The sequence below is a fragment of the Balaenoptera ricei genome, chromosome 3 (assembly GCF_028023285.1).
Source record: "Balaenoptera ricei isolate mBalRic1 chromosome 3, mBalRic1.hap2, whole genome shotgun sequence".
Classification (NCBI taxonomy): domain Eukaryota; kingdom Metazoa; phylum Chordata; class Mammalia; order Artiodactyla; family Balaenopteridae; genus Balaenoptera; species Balaenoptera ricei.
The window spans coordinates 84,026,346-84,050,125 of record NC_082641.1 but is presented as its reverse complement, the minus strand read 5'-3'; the positions used below and the strand labels follow the sequence as shown (position 1 = coordinate 84,050,125).

General features: G+C 36.5%; 1 protein-coding gene across 10 annotated transcripts in view; it reads right to left on the bottom strand.

Annotated features, from left to right (window-relative positions):
• The window catches only part of PAM (peptidylglycine alpha-amidating monooxygenase), a 281,828-nt gene that overhangs the window by 4,569 nt on the left and 253,479 nt on the right, over nt 1–23,780 (bottom strand). For 9 of the 10 annotated variants that reach the window (XM_059916834.1, XM_059916835.1, XM_059916833.1 and 6 more), the window contains 8 exons: nt 18,743–18,859; nt 16,973–17,045; nt 15,699–15,909; nt 15,072–15,272; nt 12,989–13,104; nt 8,340–8,439; nt 6,208–6,261; nt 36–239 (listed from right to left, as the gene is read on the bottom strand). In XM_059916834.1, the coding sequence (XP_059772817.1) occupies nt 36–239; nt 6,208–6,261; nt 8,340–8,439; nt 12,989–13,104; nt 15,072–15,272; nt 15,699–15,909; nt 16,973–17,045; nt 18,743–18,859 (1,076 nt within the window). Of the gene's footprint in view, nt 1–35; nt 240–6,207; nt 6,262–6,336; nt 8,105–8,339; nt 8,440–12,988; nt 13,105–15,071; nt 15,273–15,698; nt 15,910–16,972; nt 17,046–18,742; nt 18,860–23,780 lie in introns of those variants that run through there. The other variant, XM_059916843.1, reaches the window with a different exon arrangement.

The following is a 23,780-nucleotide window of genomic DNA, read 5'->3' as shown; positions in this document are numbered from 1 at the left end:
TAAGGTTCCAAGTTCAAGGGGCTCATTTTACTTGCCTCCAAAGGCCCTTGATTTTTTCCACCGAATAAATAAGGCAATGGCCAGCAGGACAACCACCGGAATAACCAGAAGGGTTGTAATGAGAATCACGGGCACTCCCGAGCCTGGCTCTTTGATCAGTTTCTGTTTCTCTTGCATCTTCTGTAATTCTGAGGAGGCGGGTTTGTTCTCCATTTTGGTTTCAACAACTGCCTCGGATTCTTCAGGGAAAGAAGAGTTTACAATATTCAACTAATTCAAAGACTCCAAAACACTCCCACCCGCCCCTACCCAGTCAAATTAACAGCTGCTCATGAAGAACTTGTTGAGCTCAATGCATGTGGGGTTCATATTTCAATATCTGCATCTACTGAGCTGGCAATTGTGACTAGCAAATTCCCAGTGAATGATTTTTCACCTTTAAATTGGGTTTCTTTGGTTCCGCCCTTTGTTCCCTCTTTAATTGTAATTCCACAAAAGATACATCCTACTTTTGCATTTTTTCAAAGTTAAAATGCACAGGCAGCATGGTGTAGGGGACAGAACTGGTGTGCACGGTGGAGTCAGATGAATCTGGGCTCAAACTCCAGTTCTCCTACATAGCCAGCGTGTGTAATTTTGGGCAAGTTACTTAAGTGATCTGGGCCTTGGAAACCTCCTCCGTATAACTGTGATGATGATAACAACCTCCTTCATGAAATTATTGAGGATAAATGTTTATCATAAAAAAGGTGCTTAATAAGTATTTGTTTCCTTGTGTCTTTGGTTTATGAACCTCTTTCATGTTCAATGAATTATTGGTACCTCACATGCATAGTTGCACATATTAATTCTAGAATTATGAAATGGAAAAAGGAACTGTGTCCTTTCCAGGTTCTTTTCTACCATTCCCAGCAAGTTGTAAGTGCACACAGATGCACTGTATGTCCATTTGTTGTTGATGAAAATAACTTACACAACTATTCTGTGATATTGGCAGATACTGGGTAGATATCAGGCCTAAAGTACTGCTTGGGAAATTGATACAATAAAACCATATAAGCAGCTGCAGGAATCTTAATAACTACTGACTTGAAAATGAGGTTGAACCTTGAGGTATTCTTGCCCCCAAGAAGCACATATATGTGTTTGTACAAGAACCCTGTGTATGAAGGCTGGAAGTCACAACCATGTTTGCCAAAAGGCTCACAAGGTTTCTGAACTTCAACTTCTTGGTGTGCCCTCTGCCCTGTGATACAGAGTGCATCATATGGCCTCATGGAAATTTTGACAAAATGGCAGGGATAAGTGGTTTAACACGATCAGGAAAATCTTTGGTTAACATTTAATATGTATGGACACAGCTTAGTAGCTTGCTGGACACTTCTCCAAGGAAGCATTTCTTAAATCACTTAAGGCATTGTAAACACAATTTATGATACACACAATTGGGAGGTCCCAGGTTTTTGCCTCAATGTTCTGAGCCAGCCTCCTTCCCAGTCTCAGTTATATCTATCAAGCACGTACTCTGTTTCAGGCATTGTTCTCATTTAATCATCACACCAAGCCTATGAGTGGGCACTATTATTATCACCATTTTACAGATGGCCTCACAGTCTTCATTTCCTTCCCTGTACTGTGATTAAGGGGAGACCATTATTTCTCTTCCTTTATCCACTGACGTGGGTCTTGAAACTTCAGTGGGAAAGAAGGAAAGGGATTGGTTCATAGATCTAAATGGTTCAAATTTAATCTTTCTAAGTCTCAGTTTCCAAGAGGAATATGAATGTGATTCTTACTCTTCCTGACCACTAGCTGTTTTGTCTTTTTCTTCACGGTTGTAGAAAAGGTATACAAATTGTTCTATATTTAAGCAAAAAATAACAATAAAGAGATGATAGGATTAAAAAATATAGGCCAAAGATATAGATTGGTAGTCAAGAACTTGTTACCTTGGAAGAAGGGTTTATTTCTATTTGAAAGTGACTATAATCAGAGTAATTATATAGCACTTTCTACCTGTCATTTAGTGGTTTACCTACACCTAAGACATTGGCTGTACCAGTTCATACCTAGTTTCATCGATAAGGCAGAGCTAGGATCGGGCTCCAGTAAAAGGAAAGAAGAACTATGAAGTAGGTGACAGACTAACAGAATCATTTTACCATTCATAGTAAGTGTGCTGAGAATGAGGTAATGAACTTGCTAAGATTCGCACACTGCACTTTAGAAATTCTTGATTTCCACATCCCTTCTGTACGCTGAGTGCCATCTACTGAAAACAGTTGAACATTCTAACTTTTGGAACCAGTTGAAGTATGTTTAGATTTTAAAAGATGCTCTACATTTTAAAGAAAGAGGATAAAAAATTTTAATTTCCCAATATAAAAGAAAAAATTGCTGCTCTTCTTAGAAGCCTTTATAAGTGGAGTAAAAAGCCTAAAAAATCGTTATCACTTAAGAGACTAAGAATTCCATTCAAAGCGTAAAGAACAATCTAAATTCTGTCACTTTTACTCTTTATCCTAAATTCTTTAATTAAAACCCCCAGTAATTTAGAGCACCCCTGATGAAGATGGAATGGAGAAGCTCTAAGATTAGCCAGGACCTGGGGCTTCTGGAAGGTGGGGGTACCCCATGGGACATTGTGACATTCTCCTATATAAGAGGCCAGATGTATTCAATCTACAACAAAATATGTCTTCAAACAAGCTTTCTTGGAATATCTAGAGATACTTGGAAATAAAAAGAATTTTGAAAGCTGATGTATAGGAAGTTTTTTCCTTCCTCTTTAAAGCAATGCATTTAGAAAGGGAGGCTAGGTGCACTCCTGTGTGAGCTCACACACACAAGCACGTGCATGTCTCTCCCCCCTTTACAGAGGGGAGAAGCCCAGAGACCACTTGGAGTAACTGGGACAGGAAAGGAGAGACACTCTTAATACAGCAACATAGCAATTATGACCCAGTCCATCACAGCTGGAACTGAAGGCTGAAGGTTGTAGACAGCATACTGGCAAGTAACATGTTAGAAGACATGAAAAGTACATATAGCACCAATGAGACTACAGGCATACTTTGGAGCTATTGCGGGTTCAGTTCTGGACCAACGCAATAAAGCAAATATTGCAATTAAGTGAGTCACATAAATTTTTTTGTTTGCCAGTGCATATATATAAAAGTTATCTTTACACTATACTGTAGTCTATTAAGGGTGCAACAGCATTATGTCTTAGAAAACAACGTATATACTTTAATTAAAAAATAGTTTCGGGCTTCCCTGGTGGCGCAGCGGTTGAGAGTCTGCCTGCCAATGCAGAGGACACGGGTTTGGGCCCTGGTCTGGGAAGATCCCACACGCCGCGCAGCAACTGGGCCCGTGAGCCACAATTACTGAGCCTGCGCGTCTGGAGCCTGTGCTCTGCAACAAGAGAGGCCGCGAGAGTGAGAGGCCCGCGCACCGCGATGAAGAGTGGCCCCCGCTCGCCAAAACTGGAGAAAGCCCTCGCACAGAAACGAAGACCCAACACAGCCAAAAATAAGTAAATAAATTAATTAAAAAAAAAAAAAAAGTTTCTTGCTAAAAATGCTAACCATTATCTGAGCCTTCAGCGAGTTCATAGTAGTAACATCAAAGATGGTGATCACAGATCACCAGAACAAATAATATTGAAAAAGTTTGAAATATTTCAAGAATTTCCAAAGTGTGACACAGAGACACGAAGTGAGCAAATGCTGTTGGAAAATGGCGCCGATAGACTTGCTCGATGCAGGGCTGCCATAAACCTTCAATTTGTAAAAAACACAAAGTGCATATCTGCAAAGTGCAATAAAACGAGTATTCCTGTACTCATTTTTTGGTTTGTTTGTTTAATGCAATGTGATTCCCCTACAATGTGCTGCTCTCCATAAGGTCTAAGATGCTAACTGCTAAAAATAGAGAATTTATTTTTATTTTCTTAAGTCTGATTTGCCATCATCATCTTGTACGGTGGGGGTGGGGAAGGGGTGAAGGGCTATGCTTTTGGTGGGATATTGGCATATCTATTTTATCCCTAGTAACTTTACTCGAAAGTTTCAATCCCTTTCCTAAGTTTCTATCATCACAAATTCTCTTATCCCTGAAACTCCCTGAGAACACAACACTGGTTCTGAAACTCTATTCCTGATCGGCTGTGTAACCTTTCACAGTGGGGATGAGTGTCATCAAAGGTTACTCGAATTTCAAAATGTACAATTACCATGTATCTACAGGGCTGTTAAGTCTGGGATGGTGTTTCTCCCTCTCTTTGTAAGAGGTGGTTTAAATTAAGCTTCCAGATTTTGATAAAAGACAAACTCTTGGAGATCCAGAATGATTTATATTCCTTTTTGTAATAAGAAAATAATCTTTTAAAAAAAAGTTTAATGAGAGTCATACGGGTTCAAAGAGGACTAGAACAAGTTCATTTGGGTTTGGGTATTCCTAACTATTAAAATGGAACTGTCATGACAAGGCATTTCTATTAAATTGACTATTTGAGCTGCTGAGAGGTTTCTCGACCAAACAGACTCAGTGGTGTGCAGGAGAGAGGATGTGGCCAATGGGTGAGATCGGTGTGGGTGGGCTGTTCACAGCAAGTCAACCAGTACAGTCTCAGAGTTTTGGTGGGATCTATTTAAATAGAAATGGTCTGAGGCCACTTCGAAATCCCAGAGATTTCAGAGTAAACTGCAACCATCCACAACCTGTAGTTCCTGGAAGAATTTATGGTGAATGAATTGGTGGTATTGATCTCTCCTCAGCAATACAGTAATAGTGGTTAAGAGCATAGCTTTGGTGCCAGACTGGTTTAAATTCTGGCTCTACCATTTAATATCTTAGTAGTAATTCTGATCCTCAATTTTCTCACATATGTAAAATGGGGATAATAGCAATTATCATATGGTTGGTGTAAGGATTTACCTTAATTCTCTGTATAGCCCATTTTTTGTGCTCCATAAATGATAGCTCTTATTAATAACAGTATCTTTTCCAACGTCTTTATTCCAGGGCGAATAGAACTTATCGATAACTCTTTATATAACAATTAACAGAAAAATAGCGGATCAGGAACTTCTTCAATATGTGTAGTATGAATGTCACTCAGTAGTGTCAGCTGGGTAGAATCTCTACAAATGCCAAACAGTTGCTATTTATTTATTTTATAATATTATCTTACCCCTTTCAACCTTGAGCCGGCTATATTTTCTTATCTGCCTATATAAAATCCCTAAACTGCCTCTTGGTTCTTGCTTCTTTTCATCTCTTTTCCACCTGCTTTCATGAAAAAGGAAAACAAGTAAGCCTAGGCTTAAGTCTTAATATCTGGGAGAATCATTTGTAAAGCAACTAAGAATTGAATCACTTTGCTACTTAAACATTAGGAACACCTCTAGTGAGTTCTTAACTACACGACAATGTCAAATCCCTGCAAATAGTAGAAAATGTATAAATATAAACTGATCCTAAGAAAGGGAGAAAATAATTTGACTGGGATTCCAAATGAACCCAGTAGTTTTGCCAGTAGCTAAATTCCATTTCCCCATGTCTTACAATACATACCAATGATATAATACTTATTTCTATGTATGAATATGCATGTATGTATGTACACACACAGAGTCCTTATAGGCTATAAGTCTCTTGAAGTCAGGCAGTTTCATTGCTATAGTGCCTTACACATAGATGGCCCTCAGTAAATGTTGGGGACTGAATGGTACTAAGATTGGAGCTTAGGGAGCAGCTGATCTTTTCAGGCCCCTATATTATTAACTCTCCAAAGATATTTTTCACTCGAAAGATTAGAGCCCATTAAGGAAGGCCTTTCCCAGTATGCTGGATGTTATTTTTCTATTCGCCTGAGGTTAAAATACTTCCAAAAGTGACTGACTGACTTTTTTTTCCTCTCTGAATGTCTCTGACCCACTTGTTGTAGATTTCTTACATCCCCAATCACTTTTCATCACTTGAAATCAGTGAGTTTGAGCTCATTATTACTATTCCATTTTATCAGAAAAAGCAGTGGCAGCATGTAGGTTTAACGGCTCAAGTACATAGTAGAAGTTATAGATAATTTATCAGATTATATTATATTTTTAGCCTGATAATTTTTAAGTGCAATCAAGAGTCATAAAAGAATTCAACACAAATAGCCTTGGGCTTCATAGTCACAAGAGGAATCCGACCAACCTTTGATTTCCTGGACCTCAATGCCCGCCTTTTTAACTGATCGATGTTCCATTTCTTTAACACAGCACAGCAAGCAGAGAGAAAATCAGAATCCCCAAAAAGAATATTTGAAAAGTTAATTTTGACATTAATTTTTCTCAGTAGATAATATTTCTTTAATTCATCAAATACACTATTATATTAGAAAAGAGTTTGATACAAATCACTAATTAGGTGCCAGGTCCATGAATCCTGGATAAAATCCTCCTAGGGAAAGCTGAAATAATATTTCTAAGGTCTTCATATCTAAAATGAGATTTTCCATGTGGAGTTTACAATTCTGTATTATTTCTGAAATATCAAGCAGTTCTGTTTTCATGTGGACATCTTAGACTGACTACTAGTTCTGCCATGTTTGATTATCAGTCTTCTAGTTGACAAATTGATTTGACTAGTTAAATACTACAATATAAATACACAAGACACTTGTTTAGTCTTCTGTGGCAGTCTTATTGTTCCCAAGGTACTGTTTTTTTCCAGATTTATTATTTGGTTGCATTCTGGACTGCGCAGAAGGCTTTTTCTCTTTCATAGCTGAATGCTATATTGTAGTGCTTCTCAATCAGGGGATATTTCAAAACAACTTGGGATGTCTTTCCAAAATACCCATATTATAACCCTTCTTCTTTCTATAGCTCTTGAATGGGGTCTGGCCATGTGTGCTTTGAAAACCTTCTCCAGGTGACTTGGATATGCATCTCTGTTTAGTACCAACCGCTAGGGTGGAATAAAGAGCCTTAGCCAGGAATCTTAACGAGTTCAAGTATCATATTCCTATCTGTAAAATGAAGATACTAGTTAGATTTCTGAAGTTTTTTCCATCTTGAAAGGTATTTATTCATTTTTTATTCTGAAAAGCCTGGGTTCAGTCATGCAGTTGGGAATTATCCATCTCTCTTTGCCTTCCTGTCTGCCTACACCTTCTGGTTCTTCTTTGAGGAGGCAGGTGGTAGGAGAGGCACACTTGCAGGGGAATGTGCAGCTACTGCTGGAGGAGAATAGTCCGTGGGCACCTCTGTGCACTCAGCCCTAACTGGGTCCTTATTACAAAACAGCAAAAATTACTCGAAGGACAATTCTGAAGACAACAGTTACCAAATTTACTTGGGCTCCAAGACCTGTACAGTATGTGATTAAAGTTTTTGGACTCATGATTTTACTTTTCTTTGTTATACCTTGTATTTTTTCCTTGTTATAATTTGCATTTTTCCTTATTATAAGTAGTATTTCTTATCTTCATCAAGTCCACAAGTCTTTATTATTTCTCTATTTAAAACTGCTGTTGTAGCTCCTGATACCTCAAATTTATTATCCGCAATTCTTTTCCTTAACCTCATCTTCTCCTACTGTTTGGACCCTGCCATATTTTAAAAGCATCTCTGGACACTGAGGTTTGTGGCCTACTAAGCATTTGGTACTGTTCAATTTAGAAAACTTAAGTTTTTAGTATGATATCGGTGGCTACGTTAGTATACTTTTTAAGAATTAGAAATAGTGCCCAAATTGCAACTAGAAATCTCCAAACTATCTGGCCTGATCCTGATAGAGAAACTCTTCTGTCCCCAGACATACTTTTGGAGTTACATGAAAACATAGCTCAGTATTTTGAACAAGCTGAAGTCTAAAGGGAAAATGCAGAGGGCTTCCTGTTTGGGATGATATGTGTCTGACTCAGATGCTGGTCTTCCAAGATGCTCAGCAGCTACTGAGAGCTGAAGAGCCACGTGGGAAGCGATGCCTCAGTCAGGCCCTCTGCTTTGCCAGAGTCATCTCCTCCTTCTGGAACTAAGCTGGAATTAACATGGGCTTTCAATGCAACAGACATTACTTCAGGCATCAAGAATTTCCTGTGGAATATCTGTGGAAACAAGGGGATGACTGCCAGCAGAAAAAAAAAAAAAAGTTTCTTTCCGCTTTTAAAAAAGTTAATCCCTGAAATGACTACCAACAGGTCTTTTAACAACTGCCAGTCATACCTTGATTTCCTACTCTACTCCTAGCAATAAAAAGAGACAGACATGCAAATTTTTTGACATGTTTTTAAGCAATAAAACTGAGGGAAAATGTGGGCAATAATGCTGTAAAAGTCATACTTTCAGTTGAGGTGAACTTCCACACGGTGTTGCTGTGAGCGTCTCCAACATACACGGTCCCGTCTTCAGATGCAGTGATGTCATGAGGCATGTCAAAGTGCTGCCAAAACAAGAAGCACGTAGTGTGGTGGTGAGCCTATACTTGAGTTCTTCATGAAAAGGCAGACAAACACAGTACAGCACACAAGAAAACCATAAGCATGTTACTCAAACCAGAGGAACAATGATTCCCATCAAAGCAACTCTAGGCCAAAAAGAGTCATCCCTTCACGCACTGGGCACTGCCTCTGCCGGACATAATTCTGTGTGCTGGGAAACACGCAGGCGGCCTCATCACTGACTTTCAAGTCTTTTAAGACGTGACATTTACAAGCAGGTTATTTTTTTACACTCTTGTTTACTTGGTGTTCATTATTTACCTAATTATTTATATTTATAAATAATAATAATATTTTTTGCCTTCATATTTCTTCTACCTTTAGTCATTGTCAAATTTGCCTATTTTAATTTATACAACTAAAAAGGACCAGGTCTTGATTTTTGTTATTATTCTCATCAAGCTATCATAAGCCTCCTTAAAAAGTATTTTTATATTACTGATAAGAGGAATCATTTCAAAGATTCAGGACATTCAGATTATTTCTGAAATGCATACTAGGAGATAAGCAGTAAGGTCGGGTTTTCTACTCTGAAGTCCAGTGTTGACAATATTTTTGGTCAGCAAAGGAAACAAACTGAGTGTGCCCTTCAGTATTTCCTGGCTTTTGTGCTTACTTCAGATACACTGGTGTTTTAATATGTCTTCCTTCATGACACATTTCCATATCAAATCATGCCATCTCAATCATGAGGACACAGGAGACAGGGGAGCCCTTTATGTGACTTTATCGGGGTCACCGAGTTAGTTTCTTGAAGAGCAGGCTTAAAATGTGCTGCTGCCATTTCCATCTGTCTACTGAAGATTTCAAGGGTGCCACGTGTTGGCTAGTTGGCAGGATGTGGATGATTTTTTTCACCTTTGAGGCCAGGAGGCCTGCTTGAGTGTACCATTCTCAAAAATATGACAGTGAGTATGAATAGGAACATTATCCTGACTTATGGGCTTACCAGATAGCATCTGTCCTCTTTGGTTTGCTGAGTACAAAGGGCGCTAATGAGGCAAACTCCTCTTCTAAGCCCACTGTAGGAGGGGCAGAATACATGCTTTGGAGAAACTACTGGGCTTTGAAAATCAGCAACAATTTGTCACATTGAAAAGAAAAATGAGACAGCCACGCTGAGGAGGCTCATTCCTTCAAACTATCAAATGAGCTTGACAAATGTGCAGGAAAAGGACAGAGAGCCAGAAATCAAAACACTGCCTTGCTGAAATCTCCCAAGCCAGTCGTTAAACGTTCATCTTTATTTTGGGTTCAGCTAATAGGTGGCAACAGAATTGCATATCACAGGGAGTTCTTCCTCTATGCCAAAATATGTTTTTAGAAACTGCTTTGCAAAACATGTGGTTGTAAAGTACTTCATATTTTCTGATGGGAAAAATATTATAATAGGTGGAGAAACAAAGGTGAGGGGGTAATGTTTGAACTATTCATTGGTAAGGACTTTGCTTTAAATTAATCACAATATGTCAACAGTTCAAGGCTAGAATAACAATCAACCTCTATCTGTGGTTCTCAAACTGATCCAGGGAGACAGGGGTTCAGCTGGAAATATTTTGGGGCCACAGGAGAGGTTCAGGGGGAAGCTCAGTGGATGGGACTTTGGGACCTCTATTCCTACTGCAATCACAGGCACTCAACAACACTATAATCTTTTAAATGAATTATTCTACTGCTCTGTGTCATTTGAAACAAAATTATGCTGTAAGATTTAGTGTTAGGTTTTAAGACTTCAGAGTTGGACAGATTTAAAGATCTACTCTAGGCTTTGAAATCTTCTCTTGAGGTACTTCTCCCTAACAAAATAAAAGTGATCAGAGAAAAGAATGATAGCATCTTCCTGGGCATCTGGTGACACAGCCCAGGGCAATTTGCCCTCAAAATCTTATATTCTGTCTTAAAAATTCATAAGGAATTTGTGTTCTCCATATCCTATGTTTGCTCTAACACAAAATAATGTTTAAACTTACTTCATATTAAGCAAAATCATTCTCTAAGAAGTTGTACCAAGTTATGTTATGGTTTAATATATCCCGTGGCCTCAATATTAAACACATTTTAGAGTCAAAAAGACCTGAGTTTAAGATCCAGGTGTGCTACTTACTGTGTAGCTTTGGATATGTAATTTCACTTGTGTGAACCTCAGGCTCAAACACTGTCAAATATTGTGATTTTAATCTCCATTGTTAAGGTTGGAGAAATAACACGAATCTGGGGTTACTATTCCCTTCTTTCTTTCTTATTTATTTTATTTTATTTTTTTGGTATGGATCAGCGGGGATTATTCCCTTCCTTTTCCACATGAGCATCCTTGCAGAAGAAAGAAGACCAAAAAACGCCTGCCTGAAGGGTGTGTGAAAGCCGATGACAGGGACCATAGTCTTTGCTATGATTATGGGAGCAAGAAAGTGGCAGGGAGGGCAACTATGTATCTTTTGCCCTCAGAACTTTTTGACACCATTTGATAGAATCATCTTCTTTATTGTCCTACTGTCTCAGCTTCCCTGCATAGAGATAAAGATGGAGATCATACATTCAGACATAAACATTCCTAAAGAATGTAATAGAAGAGGGAGAACTGAAGTATATGAGGAGGTAAGTAGTGGACAGGCACAAACAGTGGCATAAACACATTACGTAAAAGTTGACTTTTGACTTGCAGGAAAAATCACTTCTTACATAGGAGTCAATACACCATATTACTCCCTTCACCCAAACTTAATCTTTGTGATGATAATCTAATTAAGTGAAAATTCTGAGAGATTCATAAACCGGTTTCAGTTTACTGAGTCAACACAGAACACATTTCTACGTTTTGGTGTAATATCAAGTCTTGTTTATTGAAAGGAAAAGCAAATTTCATCTTGGAGTTAGACTCTCTTTTCAAGTTTGCTGTATTGACCCATATATTGTGACTTACTCATCGCTGAATGTCTGATGAATACTGATGTTTAGGCACAAGGCTGTCTGAAATTTTCATTCAGGGCTGCTCACATTTTTACGAGAGTACGGCTCATTTAGAATCTAGCCTCTAGCTTAGCACTTAGTGTTGATTTCTAGATGCATAGTTGAATTAAAAGTTAATATCATGATTGACATAGTTCATTATTATTAAAAGAACAACCAAGCAAACACTGTGTTAATGCAAAGTGAAGACCTGAAAGGAAGTGAAGTATCTCACTTTCTTTATCAATAGATATGAAGAAGCTCAAAGCGGCGAAACAATGAAGATGAGAGAATCAGTCAGGATCTGAAACACTACTGAGGTAAAATACCTATTATCAATGTAATGAATCTCTTTCTGAAGGGCTATTATGATTGGATATTTGATTGCTTATTGCTTTTCAGGTGAAATACTTCTACGAAAAGTCCTGTTTGTTATCTATCAATAGAAACTCCAAAAAAAAAAAAAAAGAAAAGAAATTTGTACAGGAATCTTTACTTCAGATTCAGTTTGGTTCAACTTGGATCCTGTAAGTTTTGTTAAACTTCAACTGAGGGAAAGGCTGTGCCCTGTTCTGTTCACCATCGTATCCTTAGTATCTAGCATAATGCCTGACACAGGGTGGGTACTTAATAAATACCTCTAGAATGAATTTTAATAAATCCCAGACTGGCTGTCTGTGTTCTAACATTGGCATTGTAAAGTTTTTTTTTAAGCTAGCAAATTTGGTGTCTTAGAGAATACTATAAGAATCTGAGTATGGAAATATGGTTTATCCAGTGGCTTACGACAGTTGCATTTTGATCCATTAAAGCTGATAAATCTTCACAAATTTTGAAAAATAACTCTTATTTGCAGCATTTTAGCTAAAATTTATGTACCACAAGCACATTCAGGCAGCGTATGTGAGCATTCTGATCATTCTGGCAATCACTTTGCAAAGAAAGCAAACTGAGGAGACAGAGGGCTATGGGCACACTGCACCACAGTCACTGTGTTTGTAAAAAGCACTGTTAGAATAAACAGTGGTATATCATTGCGAGGCCAAAACTAGACTTTAGTCTTTTACCTAAACCAAATCTCTAGAACTTGAATACATTCTAAGAAGCGCTATTTTCAAGTCTCGTTGCTCAGTGTAGTCATAGCATAAAAAAAGCAAACAAGATTTCTGTTGAATCTAAGAGAACTATAAAATTATAGTTTAACATACTGTGGTATCTTCTTTACCTGGAAGAAATCAGGAAAAGACTTACATTTTAGATAATCTAACTACAGTGAATTTAAACCTGCTCTTGTGTGCAAATCAACTAAGAACCTTAGAATTGCGTACAGTGTTAATTTGCATCTGAAGAAATTCACTGGGGAATAGATAAGGACATTTATTCTAAATAAAACATAGTATACAGCACTCCTATCAACCCTGCTAAGAAAGTAATCCCATGTCCTTTAAGTTTTTAAAAAATTATTCAAGTATAAATCGAATTCCAAGATTCATGTTTTAGTTTTATTCTCATGAAAACTGATACATAGTTAATGTATGTGAATACCTTGCGCACTGGCTTGAAGACGTCTATAATTTCCCCATTGGAAAAGTTCATCACAAATCCTTGTACAGGTTCTTGGTCCTCAAAGTAAGGCTTCCCATTCACCGCAAAGAGCAAACCTGTGACAACATATCCAGTCAACCTTCCTTTAAAATATGGATAAGACTGGCTTTTCAATACATGTGTGTACATCACACAAACAAGAAATGTAGGGTCAACCTGGTTCCTCCAATTGGCAACAAAAGTAGAAAACAAAATACTTAGCAGATGTCTCTTTCTGAGTAATAAGATAAGGGGCAAGCAGGTTAGGAGACTAACTTCCTTGTAATAGAAAAACCAGGAACTGCAAAGCTTGTTCCACTTAGGAAGCCAGTAGAAATCAGGAATACATAGATATGGAGGAGATGACATAGGTAGAGGAATAGATATATAGATATCGCAGGTATTCTAAATAGGGATGGGAAGAGTCAGGTTATTTAAGGCAATCATTTGGGGGTATCAGATCTTTTAAAAAATATGTAATATCTACTATAGCTACAAGTAGAATCAGAGAAAAATATTCAAAGAAAGTGAAGTTACACTGTAGATAGAAGAATGATCCGATTTTAAACAACTAACACTTGAAAATGTGAGATGCATATTTCAGATTATCAAAGACATTTTTTCCTAATTAAAAAAATTAGACCATCTTTTTATATTAATTCCATGAATACTCTTTGAAGTAAAATTATATTTCTTAGTATAGTAGTGTTTATCCAAAATAATGGAAACTGTGATGTTTTGGTTAAATAAATACTTCAGATGATTGAATATTATGTTTTAAAGAATTAAAACACTAAAATATACACAATACTAAACCAGTGTTGAAGGGTTTTTCATCTTTCTTTAAGGATTTCAGGATAGGGGTCTTTAGCACATCATATTAAGAAAAAATCAACACTATCAACATCAATTACTATTGTGCAACGTTGTAGAGAGAATTCCAATTATAATACACTTTGTCTTTTGCTGAGATTCTCTTTTTAACCAGATTTCCTCTCATCTTTTCTCCTGATGTTTTTCTCCTCATATTTGATTTATTTTTTTTCATTATGAACTGGATCACCCTCTTTGTTAAGTAAATGGTCTTGCCAAATTTATTCTTTAAATATGAGGTAAAAACCAACATGAGAATTTATCTTTCACTGACATTAATGAGTCCTTCATTACTTTCTTTTATTACTTATTCCTTCGTGAAGCCAAACTTGTTCCTATTTCAGTCACTTGAGTCCCTTTATTCCATGTCCCAAATAAATTGGGGGCTGCCTGGGAAGATAGTAGCCATACACAACTTTAATAGCATAAGAAATATAAATATTATAGTGATAACCATGTAGTTAATGCAACTTTAATATAGGTATAGATATATTTACTAAATATATTGCAAAAATTGTATATAAATTCTAGAAATATATTTTCAGTTGTTCAGTATTCATGATATAAAGAAATCTTATGCTAACTTATTTTTTAATATGAATTAAATGAACCTTATTTTGTAAGTTTGAATTATTTTTCTGAGTTTCTTTAAGTCAAGAAATCTATTTTGAAAATGAGAAAAAAATTCCAGATTTCATTGATCATTTCTCCTGACACACATAAGCCTCACTTACGTCACCTATTTATCTTAAAAAAATTGGCTGACACTCTTTAAAAAAATGTGAAGCAGAAGTATTTTGAATACTGGTTTTATCAACACATACCATCTGTTGATGATGTGTGCAGACATAATATTAATCATTTAATAACTAAAGCAGATGACCATAATTAAGGAAAAATAAAAATCAATGTTTGGGAACAATTTTTTAATCCATCACAAACAGTTGCTAAATCTTTTGAGTTCTTCATTATTTCCATATAAAGAACAGTGGCACTTGAGTTGAAAATGATTTACAATGCACTAACAGTTTTAAATATTTTAAGATCTGATATATAAGTCATCTTCAATCCCTTAATAAAAAAATTACAATAAGAGCATATTAAGATAAGACAAACACTTTTTAAGAATAGAGTGTAGTATGAAAAAACACAAAAAATAAAGATGAAATACCTGGTATATATGAAATTGCAAATACATTTCTTCCAAATGATGCATGCTTAATCTCTCGCACAAATTCTTTGGTGTCTGTTTTAAAACACTGGATCCGACCGTTTTCCCTGTCTGCCACACATAATTGGCCCAAATGAGGCACTAGGGCCAAGCTGTGAGGAACACTGAACTGGCCTGGTTTAGGATTGCTCTTAGTAGACTCTACAGAACAAAGAAAAACCTCAGATTTACAATTTGTAAAATCACCCAAAGTCTGACTCTAAAGTTTTATAATTTTCAAAATTCATGATAGTAAACCATTAAGTATCTGGAACCAGGGGAAAAATAAGTTAAAGCAGTTAATATCTCTCACCCACAAATACATTACAGATTTTCTCCCTATTTGGACAAACTTTAAAGTTTTGGGGTGGAAGCATTCTTTTTCCTCTTATAAGACTGTGTGTGTGTGTGTGTGTGTGTGTGTGTGTGTGTGTGTGTGTGAACAGCCAACTGGATGCATATGGAGGCCCTGTTTTCCTCACTCCAGGGGACAATTACATCCTAAAGAATGTGAGGGGTGGCCAATCTCTTGTTCCTAATGATGTTGGCCAATAATTACAATTAGAGATCAAGAGTCTTACTGAGTACCTTCTCCCCACTGTGTGATGAACTTTCCACTTGGTGAAAACTGCACAATCCGACTGTTGCAGTAACCATCTGATACATAGATGGCTCCTGTGTCTGGATCCACAGCCACGTCAGTAGGTTGACAGAAGTGATTCTGGTCACTGCCTGGTTGCATGCTCTTTCCCAGGATTAACAGGGGGGCTTCTTTATTGTTTGCATTCAGTTTGAACACCTTTTAAAAAAAGAACAAAAGCCTTACCCACTTTGCATGGTTCTAATTGACACACACCCACCTGACTAAGGCAATCAGGGTGTAAGCTCTCAGAGACTTATTTGAAAGCGGGTACTTTTCAGAACTGGATGGGACTCTAGAAATCATCAGGTCTGATTCCTTCATATGAAAAATGAGGCTTATAGAGATTAAGTGACCTGCCCAAGGTCATCCAGGTCATTAGTGGTGAATGGAGACTAGTATGGATGTCCTGTTCCACCCATCCCCACACTTCCTTTTTGTCTTTCCTTAGCTAATAGTATAACGCTCTCCAGACAATACAAGAGCAATAAATGTTTACTGAGATGATGTCTGAAGACTAGCTATGCCTCTGAGCTCCAGTTTCTTTTCCTACTTCTTTCCCACCTACCCATTAAACAGGTATTAAACATGAGCTTATCTTTTAAGGGAAAGACATTATGATATACCCTAATGGAAACAGAACTTCCTTTAAAAAGAACAAAGATTTGCTGTTTTACATATAAACGTATACAATAGAGACCTTGGCTCAATTTAAAGAAGATTAAGGTAGCTTAAGAAAAATACATAAAACACATAAAGTGATTAAAAAAAAGAACTAAGACCTGGGGACAGAGGAAAGAAAAGCAGATATGGAAAGCTAAGGAGGTTGGGAGAGCCCAAACAGTTGGTAGAGTGAGGCTTCACATCTGGCCCTAAGATTCCTGCCAGCCACACAGAGAAGGGTGACTTGATCATTTACATGTAAGTTTTTCCTAGCACTGAGTTCTAAAAGCACCATTTCAGATATGGCTGTTCCATTCTTTTGTTATAAACGTTCTGGGTCACAAAGAAAGACCCAGGGGGTGGTGGTGGTGGAATGAACTGGGAGATTGGGATTGACATATATACACTAATATGTATAAAACAGATAACTAATAAGAACATGCTGTGTAAAAAAATAAATCAAATCAAAAAAAAAAAAAAAGACCCAGACAACTCCAGAGCATTTTGAAAGCATTACTTCATTAACTTCTATTTGAATAACTGCCAAATGGAAGATTACCTGATGAAGAGCCACATCTGTGACCCAATAATTTCCATCTTTATCTATACTTAAGCCATGTGGCAAGTAAAACCTGCAAAATAAAGACAATTGTCTTAATTATATAACTACTGCCAAAGCATACATGAGAGGAAATTTTTTTGCTAATTAATTTGTAAAGGCAATATAAATTTAAAAACTGATAAATGTATACCTGTATTACTAAAGGAAAGACCAAAATGAATTGTTAAATGAAAATACCCATTTTAATAGAGACCTCCTTGTGAAAAATCTTAAGCGGTATTTAATCATCTAAAAATCTATAAATGAAGCCTATGTATCAATTACAAATATTATAAAGTATGGTATATTAAGTAACACAAATAACATCAATTTGAAAATAAGTTCTAAGATCATAAAGAAATGTGTATAAAACAAATTGTCTAGAGAATTATAAATGGATTTATATGGTTTGAATAGCTTAAACATGCTGCAAGGTAATATAATGCTGTACTAATATAAAATATTAAATATATGACTGAAAAGCTTTAAGAGTACCTCCTAAAGACAGTAAAACCCAAAGAAAACAACTTCCAGCAGACATGGGCTGTGATCATCTAAGCAAAGAGAAGTGGTGTGCTGGATAATCATTAGAGAAGGTTAATCTGTTTAACAAATCAATTGGAACGACCTGGGTAAGAGAACTGTAACGTGGTCAGAGGCTCACAGGCTTAAGGAACTTGGACAGAGTTAAAAACACATGGACAATGTCTTGATGTGATTGTGGTCAAACCTGACAATCCACAAGCTACGTCTGTCAGCTTCTAGCCTTTGCAAGGTGTTGGCATCACAGATTTTTTTTTTTTCATGAGCCAAGAATGTAACACCCTGATCTTGACTAATAAACTGAACTAGATCTCTCTTTTGGTGACTGAATGTGAGGGTTATGATTTGCTTTCAACATAGAAACCCCGCTATTGGCTAAGCTGATTTAGCAGCAGTTGATCTGCCTTCCTCTTTAATTCCTTTCTGGAATGAGATGCTTCTGATTAATGGGTAGAGCACTGAAGAGACAGGTTCAGACACAATGAGTGGGGGGGCTGGTATATTAGACTTTGGCCCCTGACTCACCATCTTAGAATCCTATAAAAAGCTAATTATTACCATCTCCATAAGCAGCTGCATTCAAAGTGGATGGCTCCCCGCCTTTCAAAGAAGCTGGCTTTCCCTGTGCCTAAGCAGATGGAGCAGGGTATAGCTCCTAAAGCTGCCAGGTTATAGCTGTTGTGGACACTCTGTAAGCAGGTGCCCCTTTCTTTCAATGACCATAATATCAGCCAACTTTTTTTGGCTGCCAAATGCCATCTAGGAATAAGACCAAATAATGAGCAGCTTTCAAAGCCAAATTACCTATGCATGCTATGGAAAGCTGAAAGCGACATCTGTTTAGTCTTTGCCTTGAGATGGGAAGAGAGAAGCCTTTTTTCTTAATGGTGACTGGTTGGTGAATTTGGTTATGTAACTTTTCTGCTCAAGAATTTTTTTTTTTAATCCTTCAGATCTAGCTGAGTAGCAAGTCACTTCATTAGCATGTGTGTCAATTCTCTCTGAAGCTCGACTACCTACTAGAATCACCTGGGGAGCTTTCAAACTACTATTTTGATACCTGGGCCCCCTCCCAGACTAAATCTGAATCTAATTTTTGGAAGCTTCCCAGGTGATTCTAATATTCAGTCAGGGTTTAGAACCACCTCTTTAGAAAATGAAAGACAGTCAAGTAATTTAACTCACAGATTTTTTCCACTGGACTGGAGTACTGCGGCATTATTTGGATCTATGACAAGAATAGTGTCTTCTTCAATTGGCCCGAGACCTCTTTGCTGGTAAATAAACTTACTGTCAAAAGAGCTAAAAAAAAAAGCATTAGAATGGAAAATAAACCAATCAGAAACATCAGTGAACTTGAGAAATGCAGACCATTCAGTTGAGATTTTAAATACAGAATCAAGAGAAGGGCTCAGATGTGCCTGACTTCACTCTTCGCCCTTCACACTTCAGATATACCATCAGCCTGAAGAACTAGTGAGTGGTCAGTGGGGCAGCAGCATGGGCAGTGCCTGGAGATGCAAGGTTTCAGACACACCAAATACGAATCGGCACTTTCACAAGATCCCCAGGTGAGTCATATTCACATGAGAGTTGGAGAAACACTACCTAGAACTCTTTTTTTTTTTTAAAGATTGATTGATTGATTGATTGATTGATTGATTGCTATGTTGGGTCTTCGTTTCTGTGCGAGGGCTTTCTCTAGTTGCGGCAAGCGGAGGCCACTCTTCATCGCGGTGCGCGGGCCTCTTCACTATCGCGGCCTCTCTTGTTGCGGAGCACGGGCTCCAGATGCGCAGGCTCAGTAATTGTGGCTCACGGGCCCAGTTGCTCCGCGGCATGTGGGATCTTCCCAGACCAGGGCTCAAACCCGTGTCCCCTGCATTGGCAGGCAGCCTCCCAATCACTGCGCCACCAGGGAAGCCCCCTAGAACTCAAAGTAATTTTTTTCAAAGATTCCTCAAAATGTTTTAATTCAATAGTTACTTTCTTTCAAACTACAAAAGAAGTCATAACTTAACTTTCTGTGCCATGATAAGGAAAGTGTAAATGGTAGCAGGAAGGATAGTGATCAAAACTATGTTTGCTATTTTACTTGCTGTAGGTACAACATGCAAATACATATTATTAGGATGTAGAACGGAATGTTCAAAATATTTTGAAAATATAAAACATAATTGATTCTTGAAACAAAAATGTGTTTAGAGACATAAAACTTTTTCCATATAACAATTTTTCTATAAGTACATAATGGACATCTATATAATAATTAATGTAAACACTAAAATGCATATGACAATTTCTGCTTTTTTAACTCTGTACCTGCCAGGTTATTATAAAATATTATGAACATGTATGTTTATATATATTTTTCATTTATATTTCTATCTGAATTGTTAGTAATATCTTTCTTTAAGTTGACAGTTATCACAGACATTGTACTTATTTAAATACCTGTTTTGGAAATTATTGGGGATAAATAACAAAGATAAGCTCTTCTAATGTAAGCTTATGTGAAAGAGGAAAATATACAAAGCACCAAGAGACCAACTTATATCTTCAAAAGCAAAGAATTGATCAGCACATAGTTAAGCCATATGTGTGTGGGTGTTGGGGGGGCATAAAAATGTATAATATATATATTTTGCCAGATGAATATTTCTGTAAAATAGAATTTCCCTTATAGAATCAGACAAGTCTGTGAAAAAAACTATTAATATTTTGTAGTTCAACTGTATAAGCAAAAGAATCTGAATAATATTAAATATTTATGGAGAAACATTTGCAAATTTGGAAGGCGACAGACTGCTCAAATCTGTCATACCTCTATTGATTAGTTGGTTATTATTTTTATGGAACTTATGCAGAGTCCCAGTAGGAGAACAAAAATTTCAAAATTACATTCTCTTGCCATTAAAAATATACATCACACAATTATTTGAGCTTCTTGACTGTCATAGTCTTTTGGGTATATTTTTCCTGAAAGATACTAATAAGTCCCTGAAGCAGTTCTTATTAATGATGCATTCAATTGAATAAAAAAATATTGATTCAGCTTTCTCAACCTAAAACTTAAGTAATATTGCTTACATACGCTATTACGTGTAGTTAAAACCACACACCAGTACGTAGAAAAAAAATACATAAGTTAACGAAATGGAAGTAACATCACTAACAGAGCAGATTTTATAAGATAGTCATGAGATCATTATTAAATTGAAATATAACATTTTATTAGTTCAAACCAACGTAGGAATATACAAGGTATTATTAAATCAGAAGACACAGGTAAAGGGCAAACGTGAAGTAACTCTCAGTACTATGAAACACCAGAGTTTATCCTATATCTGAAACTGTATTTTCAATGTAACTTTCTGTACTAAAAACATCACACCAATTCCCCTAGAAAACAAAGGTATTGGATTCAACCATCAATGATCTATCTTTTTAACAGCTTGTCTGTGATACTGGATAACTTAAGTTCAGTATGTCTAAGACTCATAGTATGCTACAGTTTTATATTCATATGTAATAGGATGAAGTCTCTTCATTTATCATTTCTTTTAAGGCCTAAGTCATATTTCTCATTATTCAGAAACATTTCATGACTTGTAGTGGCATAATGGTAATTTAAATAATGTGAAAATTATGTTTTCTCTGACTTTAAGGTGTTAAAATTTGTTTTCCCTTTTTTTTTTTAAAGAAAATTTGAGATAACTGTAGATTTACATGCAGTTACAAGAAAAAATAATACAGAGAGATTCTGTGTACACTTTACCTAGTTTCCTCCATGGTAGCATTTTGCACAACTACAGTACAATATCATAACCAGGATATTGATATTGATAAAATCCACTGATTATACTTTGATTTCCCTTTCCATTTTATATTTCCTAAAATTTTCATTTATTCTTGCAGTTTATTTACTTGGGCATGGAATATACTAGTATATTACTTCACCCCACCCCCACCTAGGAGTTAGTAATATGGAAAGTCACCGAGTCCTCATAATTCTTACCAAGTGCTATCCACTTGACATGCAGACAGTGTTCTGACCCACTATTGACAGCGAATAACAGTGGCAGTCCAATTGCCTATTGCATATCTTGATAAAACTGGAGCCTAACAGACCTCAGCATACCTAATTCCGTATCTCTTATTTGCAAAATGACAAACCATCCAGGAAGCCTGACATATTTACTTGTTCATGATTTCCCCAAGCAATAGGTTGCAGCAACAGCAATTCTTTGGTCTGTCTTGTCATTCACTTAAATATTCACCATCAGTCTTAAATCTCTGGTCCTACTATTTTAGGAAATAACATTCCTACAACTTATGATGGAGAGAAAGTAGATCTCCCCACCCCCACCTTCAGGAGCATATGTTGACCTCCTCTAATTTAAATCATGTTTTTTATAGCTTCAGCTTATTTCTCCAGACACTTAAATATTTACAAATGCAAACTCTAGTTTAAATTACTCTCTGGCAGCCATGTAAGCTCAAAGTCAAGAACCTGCGATATTGAGCTTGGCTTCCAAGAAAACAAGCTATGTCATGGAAGAAATATAAATAAACCCCGACTCACAGTCCTTATGCTAGTCAGATCGAATGAAATGTTGTAGCTGATGCGTAGGTAAGTGAAAACATCCTTTATCAATGGTGCTGTTCTGCACTGCTCATGAATACAGAAAAAAATATATCAAGTAGTTGATATTTTGCTGTCACAAACCTAAATTGTGTGTGGGCATCTATACTCACAATCTAGAAATGTCAGATTTCTAATGGTGGGAAAAATAGCAAAATTAACTAATTTGAGGATCATACTCTTTTATTTTATTAACCATTTTTTGGTGATGTTATAATAAATTGTGAAATAGCAAATGAAAGAGCCAAAAGAAAAATAAGTAACAAAGTAAATAAGCCACAGAATAAATAAATCAGATTTTTATAATAAAAATTTGGATACACAGAAAATATCAGATCTCTCAACTTATCAAGATTTTTTTCTGAGTATCTCACTACAATGTAACAACTAATAATATGGTTTGTTTTTTAGTGTTTTTCTTTTTAATTATCACAAATTACTCCCGTGTCATTAGCATGTACAGAGGGCATTTTATGTGATGCTTTAGACTAACCATTTTCCTATGGTATTTGGCTCTATGATTATTAGTCATAGTATTACTACACTTCCCCTGTATCCATTAAGGATCTCAGTGATTAGGCAAATTCTTGAATTTACTGATATTAGCATCATTTGAATATATTAATTTACTTCAGTAACATAAATAACAAATAATAACATTCTAGAATTCTTAGAAAGATCATAGCTTTAAGGAATTAACCACAACACAATAGGTCCAACCCTTTCACTGAAAATCTTTTGTGATACCATTTACCAGATGTCTATATGTTTAAACTGGCAGTATCAAGGGACATTCAGTCCCTCAGTGGATTGGTTGATGAGTCCTAATCCTTTCACTTGGGATCACTGGAGCCTCATGCAACTAACAGCTGGCCCCTGGCAGTTACACAGGGCAAGTAATAAAAGGAATTGATGTTTTTCTGAAATGGGAAAATCACACACACACACACACACACACACACACACACACTCACATTAAATCTGCCAAATAAAGTAATTTATAAACTCTCTTCTAATTCAAAGAAAAGTAACGCTCTAACAGTTCACAAACAGATGTCAGATTATAGAGCTGGATACACTGTTGCTATAGCAAACTGCTTATTTAGTGTTCTAAAGCAGCTACCCTGCATTATATGCTGCAGAGAGGTCTTTATTTCAACCACATTTAACTTTTTACAGGATATAATAATACCCTGCACATTTCACATAGTGCCTGAAGCACTGCTGATTTCTGTCTGCTTCTCTGAAAAAGCACTCAGCAGGAAAGACTGAACTGCGGCCTGTGGGCTGGAATTCATCAGTTGTTTATTTTAGCAGTTTGAATCCCCCATTAATGATTTTGCACATTAGCAGCTAATCAAACAGTTTAGATAAGGCTGAAAAGAAATGCTTTGCAATATTCTCACACAAAAGAACTAGAATAGGGAGAAAATAAACTTCTGTGCCATCAATCAAAATTAAGGAAATGCAAAATAAATAATAGCAACTGAAGAGAGAAGTAAAATATAATGTTGTAATTATATAAATTAAGAGGCTGGAGAAAGGACCATAGGTTTTCAAGTGAGAAAATAAGTGGAA